The sequence below is a fragment of the Rhinopithecus roxellana genome, chromosome 18, assembly GCF_007565055.1.
Source record: "Rhinopithecus roxellana isolate Shanxi Qingling chromosome 18, ASM756505v1, whole genome shotgun sequence".
Taxonomy (NCBI): Eukaryota; Metazoa; Chordata; class Mammalia; order Primates; family Cercopithecidae; genus Rhinopithecus; species Rhinopithecus roxellana.
In genome coordinates, this window is record NC_044566.1 from 46,137,223 (window position 1) to 46,150,331 (window position 13,109).

The window sequence follows — 13,109 nt, forward strand, 5'->3', positions numbered from 1 at the left end:
CCGCGTTAGGGAACGCACGACAGACACCCAGACAGCACCCACACCCCTGCCCACCCCCTCGGCCCTCACTCACCTGCCTGCACAGTGTCCGAGAGGTCGTGCCCGGGGGCTGCGGTACGGGGAAATTCCTTCAATTTCCTGGAGCTCAGGTTCAATCCCCCGGAGTTGGCCGCCTCCTCAAGCGCGCGCTCCAGACCCCGGTTCAAGGGCAGGTTAAAGCCCCCGCTGCCGCCGCCGCCACCACCCGCCCCGCCAGGGGCGCCGGTTCCTCCGTGGTGCTGATGGTGGTGGTGGTGGTGGTGGTGGTGATGGTGGTGGGGATGATGAAGTGGGTGCAGAGTAGCTACCGAAAGGGCCGGGACGAAAGGTTGGGGTTCGCTTCCCGGCGTCGCCATCTTCTCCCGGGCCCCCCCACCCCGCCCCGCCGCTCCTGCGGGGGGGTCACAGCGTTCCCCGCGAGGGGAAAACGGCAGCTCGTGCTGAGTGCCGCAGTGCTCCACCGAAAGGCGCTGGAAGGAGGGGAGGAGGGTGTGGGCAGGCGCGTAGAATGAGGGGCGGGCGGGGAGGCGGCCGTGGCAGCTCGGTCTTGAAGGTTTCCTGTCCCCGGGAAGCTAAGGACTGCGGCGGCGGCGGCGGCAGCAGCGGCAGCGCGCATGTGTCTCCTCCCGCCCTTGCGCCCTCCTCCCGGCTGCTCTGCCCTCCTCCGCCGTCTGCTCTCTCCTCCTCCTTCCCCCACGCAGTCTGTCCCGCCCGAGCCTTCCTCCGCGCCTATTCCGCCTGCCTCCGCCGCCCTGCCGCGATCCGCCCCGCAATCGGGGTACAGGGCGGGGCTGGACGTCTGCTCCGGGGCAACTCAGGCGCCGAACCTCTCTCTGGGCGTCCTTGTGCAGCTCAGGAGGCTTTAGGGGACTGGAGGTTGCCGGGGTAGGGGGATGATCTGAGAACACGGATAAAACGGCGGGAGGCAATGAATGGGATTTGAAGTACAGCGAGGTTTGGGAAAGGAGAGGGTTCTCTCAATTCTGCGAGTTATTCTGGCTGTTTAACTCAGAGATTCCCCAAGAGGTAGTTTCACTATGGGGTCATCCCTGCAGATGCCCCTGGCATTTGGGCGCTTACGATGAACCAGGCGCTGGTTTAGAACCAGGCGCTGGTTTAGGGAGCCTACGTAAGTTATCTCATTAATCCAGGGACCCCAGGAGGGCAAAAATGGTTCCCCTCAGTCTACAGAGGAAGTTAAGAAATGTATCTAAGGTCACCCCTGCAGTTAGAGGGGCGCTAGATTCGAGCTAGTGGCCCTCAGAATCTAGGGTTGCCCTCCTTCACAGTGTACCCTTGGGCCAGACGCCAGCGCCAAGGGACGAATACGAATGGGACAGAGTGTTTGCTAAGCGGCAGAAGAAAGCTACAGATATAGGAAAGAAAAACTCAAAATGAGGGCAGTGTTTATGGGGGACAGAAGACATTGTCATAGGAGAAAGATGAACTGGCTCCCCGAAATTGGGTGGTACCACGAGAGGCCAGAAAGCCAGTGACCCCAACCACCAAATCAGTCACAGCTCGAGTCTGAGCTGAAAGAACCATCGAAGTGTCCTTGTGCCCTTCTTCTTCCCGCTTTGGGGCATGGAAACGACCATGTCCTCTTGCAAGTGAATTCACGTTCTGCCATCAGCCACCCAGGGGCACCCAGGCCGATGCTAGCACACCAGGGGCGACAGAGAACATCTGACACCCTAAGAGCAGATCAGCTGGAAGATTAATAAAGTACCATTCCTTTCCTGAAGTTAAAGCTTCATGTCCAACTTTCCAGGGCCTTTATTTTGTCTCTATTCTTAAGGCTTGATTGTCCCCTATGAGCGACTTGCTTTGAGGAAAATGAGTCGGGGATGGGGGTCGGGGGGAGGCGGCGTGTCAAGCACGAAAGCAATGCAACCCTTGGAGTCGGGGAGCTAGTCTTTTAAGTGGTAATGCAGAATTGTGATGGCCTGGGCAACAGGCTGAAACTGGTGACTTCACGGACTCGCTGAAGTATGGCATGATCTGTGTCACTTGAATTGACTGCACAGATAGTCGCCCTTAATTCCTACGAGATTCTTGGCCCTGAGCAAAGCATTCTAATCTGCTCGGAGGAGACACGCGCCACCTGCTGGTATCCTCCCGCAAACCTCCCCTCTCACATGCCATTCGCCGCAGCCTTCCAGGCTTTTAAAAGCCAGGCTTCAACATTCATAACAATAATGACCATAATAATAAATGAAAGTATACTTTCATCACAAAAAAGTAACCAAATTTCCACTTTCCTCGAGGGAGAGGAGCAGAGAAAAACAAACTCCAGTGAAAAACAGAAACACAGAAAAAAAATCCAATTAAAAGAATCTTCAGCTGAAATCAGGTGGTAGTCTGTGTGATCGGCAGCCAGGACATTATTTGGGACGTCTTCTGGCTGACTGCAAATTTACTTCAGACTAAGAGTCGCTATGACGCATCATAGGAAGCATAAATTTTTTTTTAAAAGACCACAAATTCTTCTTTAAAGAAAATAATGGATTGAATATGAGCTCACGATTTGCTTTTTAACAAATGATCAGTGCCTCTGTTGGATTGACCTAGTGATTGTGGTTTGTTTACCCATCTATGGATTACTAAACTGTAAATTCCATGAAATAGGGACCTATTTTTTGCAGCTCTCCATACCTCAGAATTGAGAGGAGTACTTTGTATATAATGAGTGCACAATTAATATTAGTAATCAGTTAAGTATTGCACAATAGACCATGTGTTTAACAGGTTTGCCACTTGTTGCTATGTCCTTTTTTGTTTGTATAAATTTATGGGGTAATTGTTGATACATCTTTAAAGTTTCAAATGATTTCCCTGAATGAAGGAGTTTTTTCTTAAAATGGGGGAGAGTACCTGACCCTTGAAAATGATCTTGATTATTTCTAAACATTCAAGAAACTCGACAAGCCATTTCCCCTTGCTGTCTTGCTTCTTCACTGTTTCTTCAAGAAGATGGACATCTCTCTTTTGTTTAATACCTTGTTTACTTTTTCTGAAAACAGTACCCTTTTTCTATTAAGGGCAGGAATCAGGCCCTTTTTTAAAAATCCACTGCCTAGAAGATTCAACAAATAATGTTGTCTGGGCTGAGATATTTGATGTGACTAATAACATCAACATGAATTTCTCTGAAGATAAATAATATGTGTTTCAGGATTTTTCTATGTGAATCAACTAGTTGATGAAAAAATGACCCTGATAAAAGGAGAAAAAAATAGGACAATGTCCTGAGTTTTTCATAAACCTGAATGTATTTAATTTCAAGAATTGTATATAATTGTGAGGCTGTGCCTTTACTATTTTTTTTTTCTGGTGGAAAAAAAAAAAAAAAAAAAAACCAAAACAATGGTAACAATAAATTGTAGTGTTTTTAAGTATCCTTTTTCAAAAAAATAACAAAAGGAGGTTACTAAAGTCAGTTACCAATTATTTTCATGTATATATCTCTGAAATCAAAAACTCTGGGAACTACTGTACTTGCTGAGACCCTTGGTTTTCTTAAAAGGGAGTTAGTCATACATAAGTCCAGTCACCTGCCTTCAAGTATTTTCTGAAGCTGTGCTCACACCAACTACAATTTAATGTGGTGCTTACATATCTTTGGGGGAGTGTTGGTTTGTGTCTTCATTCCTGCCTCGGTTCTCATTCTAGAACTGACCGTAAGTCTGAAAAGAAGATGTCTGCCTTTACTTTCTTCTTCCACTTTTTTTTTTTTTTTTTTTAGATGGAGTCTCACTGTAACCTCCGCCTCCCATGTTCAAGGGATTCTCCCGCCTCAGCCTCCCAAGTAGTTGGGACTACAGGAGCCTGCCACCATGCCTAGTTAATTTTTTTTTTTTTTTTTTTTTTGAAGTAGAGATGCGGGTTCAACACATTAGCCAGGCTGGTTTCAAACCCCTGACTTCAGGTGATCCACCCACCTCAGCCTCCCCAAAGCGCTGGGATTATAGGAATGAGCCACTGCGCCTGGCCCCTTTACATTTTATTTATTTATTTATTTATTTATTTATTTATTTATTTATTTATTTATTTATGGGACAGGGTCTTGCTCTGTCGCCCTGGCTGGAGTGCAGTGGTGCAATCCCGGCTCACTGCAACCTCCGCCTCCCAGGTTCAAGCAATTCTCCTGTCTCAGCCTCCTAAGTAGTTGGGACTACAGGTGCACACCACCACACCTGGCTAATTTTTGTATTTTAGTAGAGACGGGGTTTCACCATATTGGTCAGGCTGGTCTTAAATTCCTGACCTCAGGTGATCCACCAGCCTCGGCCTCCCAAAGTACTGGGATTACAGGCATAGGCCTCTGCACCCAGCCCCTTTACATTTTTAAATACTTCATAGCTAACTACTGTCCAGATCCAGTTTTTTTTTACACTCTGTGCCCCAAACTCCCCAACAAAAAACCTCAACCCCCTCATAGAGGCTCATGCTTCCTTCTCTTGGAGCAAAGAAGCGTAGCTTCTAGCCTCTGGCCACTTTATTTCCCTGTTTTCTCCCAGATTAAAGTGGAGTTCTGGCTCCTAGACCAGGGAGACTTTATTTAAGTACTCCTTTCTATAGCAGTTCCTGCGGAATAAAGAAACTATAGAATCTATGCCTCAAGATAGGATTCTCAGAGAAGCTGGCTTCTTGACCATTCTCTGAATGACAATAGGGGAGCAGTCTGTGATAAATCAATAATCTATACTTTAGTCCTTGTTCTATCTTCATAAATATAATAGGATTTTGAAAAAACCTGAGGAAAATTTGGTTTGGACCACTGTGGATTAGAAGCTGATTGTAATGAAAAGAATATTTTGGTAACTCAAAAATGGAAAACCAAACATCATATGTTCTCGCTTATAAGTGGGAGCCAAGCTATGAGGATGCAAAGAGATAAGAATGATACAATGGCCGGGCATGGTGGTTCACGCCCATAATCCCAGCACACTGGGAGGCCGAAGTGGGAGATCCCCTGAGTCCCAGCTTCTGGGGAGCCTGAGGCACGAGAATCACTTGAAATGGGAGACAGAAGTTGCAGTGAGCTGAGATTGCACCCCTGCACTCCAGCCTGGGCAATGGAGTGAGACTCTGTCTAAAATAAAGAAAAACCAGAATGATACGTGGACTTGGGGGACTTGGGGGAAAGGGTGGGAAGGGGTGAGGGAGAAAGGACTGCACGTTGGGTCCAGTGTACACTGCTCAGGTGATGGGTGCATCAGAATCTCAGAGATCACTACTAAAGAACTTATTCAGGTAACCAGCACCACCTGTTCCCCAAAAGCCTATTGAAATAAAAATAATAATAATAAAAGAATATTTTGGCTTAAGGAGGTTGAGATCTCCTTAAATAAGTTGTAAGGAAAAACATCAGTGAGTAGTAGCAAACCCTCTGGTTCCTGCCAGAGGGTTGAAAGAGGCTTCTGGGTGAGTTCACTAGAAAATAAGGACCAAAAGGCATCAGCTAATAAGACTTTAACTTATAAAGAAATAGATTTTTAGGCCAGGTGTAGTGGCTCACACCTGTAATCCCAGCACTTTGGGAGGCTGAGGCAGGCGGATTCACAAGATCAGGAGATCAAGACCATCCTGGCTAACACGGAGAAACCGCGTCTCTACTAAGATATAAAAAATTAGCCGGGCATGGTGGCGTGTGCCTGTAGTCCCAGCTACTAGGGAGGCTGAGGCAGGGGAATTGCTTGAACCCGGGAAGCAGAAGTCGCAGTGAGCCAAGATCGTGCTACTGCACTCCAACCTGGCACCAGAGCAAGACTCCGTCTCAAAAAAAAAAAAAAAAATGAAATAGACTTTTAAATACCTGGCTTTTAAAAAATGCGAATGTAAATGTTAGATAACAGATAATACTAAAAAATAGCCTTACTGCGACTGGTTCGCCTAAATGTTTCACCAGTTCATTATATTATGTTATTGGTTTGTAACATAGGGATATTGTATTATTGGTTTGTAATATGATGAATACGTGAATTTAGAGGAACCAGTTATTTGTTTATTAATACAGTCATGCCTCCCTTAACAATGGGGATATATTCTGACAAATACATTTCAGGTGACTTCCTTGTTGTGTGAACATCATAGAGTATACTTACACAAACCTAAATGGTATATCCTATTACGCACCTGGGCTATGTATGGTATAGCCTATTGCAGCTAGCCTGTACAGCATGTTACTATACTGAATACTGTAGGCAATTGTAACACTGTGGTAAGTATGCATTTGCTTATCTAAACATATCTAAATATAGAAAAAGTACAGTAAAAAATTGGTATTATACCCTTATGGGACCATCATTCCATACAGTCTGTCACTGACCAAAATATTATGCGTTGCATGACCGTGCATCATTTAACTTGCATGAATAAACTGAAGCAGGATTATCCAGTGTGTGTGCCTCTGAACCTTAGTTCTTTAGGCTGCTAACAGGCACTATGCATAAAATTTTTTTTGCCGAATAAGTTTGGGAGACAAAGGGTTAATTTAAAAGTTTAGAAGTTGTTTTACTATCAGAATTCTCTGAATCCTTGATATGCTTATTTACATTGTGAACATGGAAGAAGGAAAGACGATTCACTGCAGTTTTCTCCTATATACTTGACCAATAAATCTCATCTTGCAAGACTGTTATCCATGGCTGACACTTTGAGAAACCCTGGACTGGGGTAATCTCTCTCTTGGATGTGTCATCTTTCAATCACTGATTATATTGCAGTTCAACTGATGAAAATGTACCTCCAAATCAAGATTTTAAGTACCTCTTCAGGCCTGTTGTTCATTAGGTGGACTTTAAAAGAACAAAAAAGTCTTCCTATTTGTATTTAAGGTACTTCGCATCAAACTAAAACAGTAATTTGCATGTTCCCCAGAGGCCTTTTTTAAGACTCTTGATATCATTACAGTGATATTTTCCGAACCAAAGGCTGTCATTAGGGGCTAGTCAGAGGCTCCCAGAGTGGTGGTTCTCTCCAGATTTAGCAGAAAATGCCCTCTGGCTACAATGGCATTAAGCTTCCCATACCCAGATGCTGTCACTATTCACATACACAGCGTTTAAACTTTAGCTGTCTAAAGCCCCAAGTTATTTCTCAAATCCTGCCAGTGCGACATTTAAAGAGAGGTCCTACCTGGACGTAGGAAATAAGGCTGGACAATGAGGCAATAGTGCAGAAGCAAAGGAACATGGTCATCTCATTCTATCTGTTGGCAAATCAGGTCAACAGGTAGCACAACCCACCACAGTTCAGAACTAAAACCAGTTAGGACTTTCTTCGATTTCTGGCTGCTGCAGAGAGAGTAAAGCCAGAATTAGTGCGGTCGGGATAAAGGACTGACCAGAAAGGAAGTTGACCCCAGTGAGGGTGAACAGTGTTGGAATACCTCATAATACCCACAGGGGAGTGTTACCTGCAGGTCTGATCACAGCCGCTGGAGTCCCAGATAACTCTTCTAAGAGCAAGGATCGGCTGGGCGCGGTGGCTCACGCCTGTAATCTCAGCACTTTGGGAGGCCGAGGAGGGCGGATCACGAGGTCAGGAGATAGAGACCATCCTGGCTAACACGGTGAAACCCCGTCTCTACTACAAAATACAAAAAAATTAGCCGGGCATGGTGGCGGGCGCCTGTAGTCCCAGCTACTCTGGAGGCTGAGGCAGTAGAATGGCGTGAACCCGGGAGGCGGAGCTTGCAGTGAGCCGAGATCACGCCACCGCACTCCAGCCTGGGCCATAAAGCAAGACTCCGTATTAAAAAAAAAAAAAAAAAAAAAAAAAAAGCAAGGTTCGTCTCAGATTATGCAAGTTGAAGCAAATCATAAATCAGTGCCTGGGGGATGTATGGCACAGCCCACAATGGGAGAATGCCCAGGAGGTAAACAAGACCCTAGTCCAACTGGCTAGGATTCAAGACAGGGCCCCAGGCATCATGGTGAGCCATAGTCCCATCAGGAAGCAATTGTCTAGCACAGAAAGTCTCTGCAAGGAGGGACAAGAAACTGCCATCAGTGATGGCTTATAGGAAAGAAAACTGGTAGAATGGGATGAGAGAAAGACTTCTCTTTCTCTGATACCTTTTTGTTCAGTTTTACCTTGTGCATCTATAATTAACCAACATAATAATAAAGCAGTTAATTAATTACATTTTTAAAATACTAACTCAGAAGACTGAGCTTGCAGCAATAGTCAGTGAAATCATGGGTGAGTCCCAAGGAAGATGTAAATGAAATGATACTCTGCAGGATGAATTGGAATTGAAGAAACAAGCCAGAATAGTGCTAACAGGGATATGAGGTGTGCAAAGGGTGCTTGGACTAGGATGAGGCACAGGGCATGCAGAAGGATGGATGGACAAGAAGTTTTTGAAAGGAAAGACAACAGAGTCAGCATTCAACAAAGATTTGCTGAACTGCTTCTAACTCACAGGCAATGTTTGGTGCTGGAGTTGCAACAGAGAAAGTTCTGTCCTTGTCCTGCAATAATAGTAAATGCAAGACACAAAGACTTGGGGGACACAGAAAATTCTCTGTCTTTGAGAGAGTAGTTCCAGGACAGTTTATCAACATCCAAACTGCAGAGGTAAGGAGAAGGCAAAAAAAGTAGAAAGAGTAGGTATAAGTTACTTACTCGAAGTGTTTGGGGGCTAGAGGAAAGAAAAAGATTAATAGTTGACTAAAAAGCAAATAAAGCAGAGAAAACAGGTTTAGTTTTTAAGATGGGGAAAATTTGAGAAGATTTGAAAGGAGAAAAAGAAAGAAAAGGCCTGTGGAGAAGGTAAGATTGGGGAGTCCAGGAAGAGAAAGTGGGATAAGGATGGATTGGACACTCACAGGTAAGACATCCAGGGAAAGAAAGGAGATGAGAAGGATTCAGGTGCCCCCTCTGATCCTGGATTTAAAAGATCAGGAGACCTGAGTAAGAACACTAATATGCCAAAGCGACAATTCAGACACTTTAGAGGCTGTATGCTGATGGGCCAAGAATCTGAATATATCCCATCTGCTAAGAGCAGAACAGGAGGTTGGCAGTGGGAAGGGAGATTTGTGAACAATTCACACCAGAAACTACAGATCAGGTGCCTGTTGTACTCAGAAATATTTAATCTTTAGTTTTCAGCCCTAATTAGTATATTAACCTGTCCCTGAATTATTGATGCTGTTTTTCCTCTTCAGTGTGCCTATTTGCTCATAATACTTCTATCGACTGCAAAACTAAATACTCCTCTAAAACATATAACTTGGTGCTTAAGATAGAAAAATTAACTGGCTCCTAGTAAGAGACCAGTTGTCTCCAAATACCTTTCTGTAGACAGGGACACACCAGAGTTCAGACACAGCCTGTCGGCTCCTCGGCCAGGGAGGCCTAAGGAATCTAGCCCAGCTTCCCCATACTACAGATTGGGAAACTGGAATAAATGCATGAAGGTGAATTACCCAATGTCATGCAGCTGGCCAGTGCAAAATGTTGCTTAAAACTCAAATGTCTGTTTCCTATACCGTGTTTTTTCTTTGTCCCTCTTAGTGGGAATAGAAGTCACCAATTATGTCACAACCTGCCATGCTTGGGGATCTGCTTGTGTCCTTCCATCAGTGGTTCATTTGCTTTCACTCTGAGTGTAGCTGGTTAAAGAGCTGTGCTCTAGGGTGCTGGCATACAGGGCTGATGCTGTGTAAGAACTGTGGTCAGAGCTGGTCCAAGGAACATGAGATGCTCTGACTAGTTGTCTCTGGGACAGGACAGGCCTTGTACCCTGGACAAGCTGAGAGGCAATGTGGATACCCAAAGTCCAGGCATAATACAAGGCCATGATTACCTGGTCTGCTTCATGTAATGACCTTTCAGGATCTTTTCTGCCATAATCAGAAAGGCTGGGTTCCCTGAACCTCTAGACCAGTAGCTGCAGAATATTTTGGGGGAGTGACAAATCCTTTGAAGATTTTTGACAAGAGATATAGCCTCTCCCCAGAAAAATTAATGCTATATCCTACACATACTGTTTTTTATATAATTTCAAAGGTATTAGAGACTCTCTGAACCCTCTAGGGCTGGTCAAGCATATAATCAACTCTGACTCTGAACAAATCTTCCCTGTTGAAAAAACATCTTGAGAGAAGTAGTTAGTTTAGTTAGTTCCATGAGACTATCTCAGAAACTATTCTACGTTTTACTTACAACAAGTTGTTTTCTCCTAAACCTCTGATATTTCCTTTGGGCACAGAAGGAATTGTGTGATGTTAGAATTGTCTTCCAGCACATGCGTAGCGGTTGGGTTTAGTTGAGGTGGTGCTGATGAGGAAAGGTCATCCGTGCTGACCCCAGGCCCATCTTTACCACTTTAAACTCCCCTTTCAGCCTCCATGGCTACGCACTACTTGCCTTGATCCTCACCCAGCCTCTTCTGATCGCCTCCCACGGCCAGGTTAGATTATTCATGTGTGCTCAGGCCGTTTCCAGTGTTTCTGCCATCTGGCTAATGATGGGACACCATATGTCAACAGCAGGGAATGGCCACCCACCTACGGGTTGGGGCACAGGCCTGCCCTCGTGAACAGCACGGCTGCCCAGTGTGTGGCTCACTTCCTAATGACACAAGGCATCCCTTGCATGAGTCTGCAAGTAGGACACTGAGTTCCTTTTACTCTGGGCTAAGTTTGTGGCAAATGGCATAAATGTGTTTGGGTAACATTTAAGTCATCCATCACCTTCCATATACCTAGAATTTAGAGTAGCTCAAGTTGTTTCAACATAGGAATAGATATTATCTAATTAAACAACCCATTACTCCTTTAAGTTAAAAATCAGGAGGCCAAGGCTTTACTATTGAGTTTATTGGCTACATTAACTGGATTTTCACTCAGCACCATCCCCCAGGGGCTCCAGATTGCTCAGTGAGTTGGGGAGGAGGGGAAAGAAATTTGTGAAGCCTGATGTCAGAAAACCACATTAGATACCTGTAACAGAAGCAGGGCTTTCTGTTTTCACACTTCGTTAGATGGGAAACTGGTAAGCATGTAGATTACCTTGTGTGGTTGGCACTGAAGTGTGTAAATATGGGGATGGGAGTGAGAGATAGGAGAACCTTAAATTTCAGATCCCCCAGATGGTGGATGGTAGCCTCATAATCTGATATGAGAGAGTCACACATCTTTCAGGTCCTTGCTACATATTATGTTACCCTGTTTTTCACTCACCATTTCAAATTATATGTGCCTTTTTTGTAAATGGGACTGTTTGGATCCAGATGGCTGCATTAAGCAATATCTCTTTCACTTTATCATATTTGAAAGTCCAAGAGATGGTCTAGGCTTATGATTTTCTAAAAATGAGGCCAGGCTCTTATTTGCTTCTCCTTTCAAACTTCCTTTTATTTTAAAAAATAATTGGAATGCAAATAAGAGATATTAAATGCAGGGCTCTTAATAATTGACTCTTCTTTTAGTCATTAACTATGGAATTAAGTAGGCAAACAAATATGTGTTCCGCATTCATTAGCCCACCCCTGCATAACTTCAGGGAGCTAAGAGGAAAACCGAGAGGGCTTTTATACAGGGGGAAAATCGAATGTGTAGCTGCCATCTGACCTAGTCCAGTTAGTGAGAAGAGTAGATCTGGCATTAACTTAAAATATATTTTTGCGAATTGTAATTTACATGCAAATTTTCTCTTTTTGACCTTGCCCTTGGTGTTTCCTTCAAATGAGTAAAATAATAAGCTTTTATAAACTGCATGATTTCATAAGATCACAAAAGTTCAGTAGAATAATGCATGCTATAGTTATTTCTTAACTACTGTGCTAATTAGAGTTCTTGAAGGCCAAGGTCATTTAAATACTATGTGTAATGGAAGGATAATTGAACTGGCAATGAGGAAGATACAGCCCTATTTCCAGCAAGGCCACCAGCCAGCTGTGTTACTGTGGCTAAGTTATTTAGATTATTTGGAGCTCAATTTCCACATTTGTCAAATAAAGGGAGTGAGTAGTGTGTGCCTAAAATCTCTTTTTTCTCTGAGATTTCATAACTTTCAAAATTACAGTTTGATCAACGATGTCAACTTTCTGCTCTACCAAACACGTTTTGACAGTGCTTCTCACCCAGAGAAAGATATATTTCTAATGTGTCCCCTGCCAAGTCAGAGTAGGAAAAATTACATATGGCCTAAAGCTGGCAGTAGAGAAAACCAGTAGCCTGAATAATCCACAAAACAAGTAATAATCTGTCATACAATCAGCTGTGTGAAATACGGCAAGCAAATTCAGTTGTAAAATTCTTAGGCATGCTGCTATTGCATATTTCCTATACTCCCCCTCTAATAATACCTTGTTTATATTGCACTGATGAGCAGAGACTTAATTTTGCAGGAAAAGGAACAAAAAATGTACAGAGGGAAATGAGAAGTGATGAAGGTGTAGCATCAGAAAAGGAATTGAGAGAAGGACTCTCCCAACCATCAATCTCAAGGGCAACTAATCAGCCAAGTGGGTTTAGGGGAGGTACAGAGGGGTGGGGATTTTCCTGCTGCTTGATATGCTGTTGCTGTGGACACCTAAGGAATCGTGATAGTGAAGTAACACTAACATTTGTTTGTTTTTGTTTTTGTTTGAGACGAAGTCTTACTCTGTCGCTCAGGCTGGAGTGCAGTGGTGTGACCTCGGCTCACTGCAAACTCTGCCTCCCAGGTTCAAGCGATTCTCCTGCCTCAACCTCCCAAGTAGCTACGATCACAGGCGCCTGCCACCACAGCTGATTTTTGTATTTTTAGCAGAGACGGGGTTTCACTATGTTGGCCAGGCTGGTCTTGACCTCAAGTGATCTGCCCGCCTGGGCCTCCCAAAGTGCTGGGGTTACAGGTGTGAGCCACCACGCCCATCCTAACTTTTGTTTCTGCTTATATTGACATACACATACAAAATACATTCTGCTAAAAGATCATTTTACAGGTAAAATTATGACTCTCATACACATATGAAATAAACACATAGGCTGGGCGCAGTGGCTCATGCCTGTAATCTCAGCACTTTGGGAGGTGAGGAGGGTGGATCACCTAAGGTCAGGAGTTCAAGA

At 44.3% G+C, this 13,109-nt stretch overlaps 1 protein-coding gene across 3 annotated transcripts in view; it reads right to left on the reverse strand.

The window, feature by feature from the left end:
• The window catches only part of LRCH1 (leucine rich repeats and calponin homology domain containing 1), a 211,534-nt gene extending 210,882 nt beyond the window's left edge, over positions 1-652 (reverse strand). For all 3 annotated transcript variants that reach the window (XM_010358099.2, XM_010358098.2, XM_010358097.2), the window contains exon 1: positions 74-652. In XM_010358099.2, coding sequence (XP_010356401.1) covers positions 74-395 — 322 coding nt within the window. In that variant the 5' untranslated portion in view covers positions 396-652. The remainder of the gene's footprint in view (positions 1-73) is intronic.
• Positions 653-13,109: the final 12,457 nt, after the last annotated feature.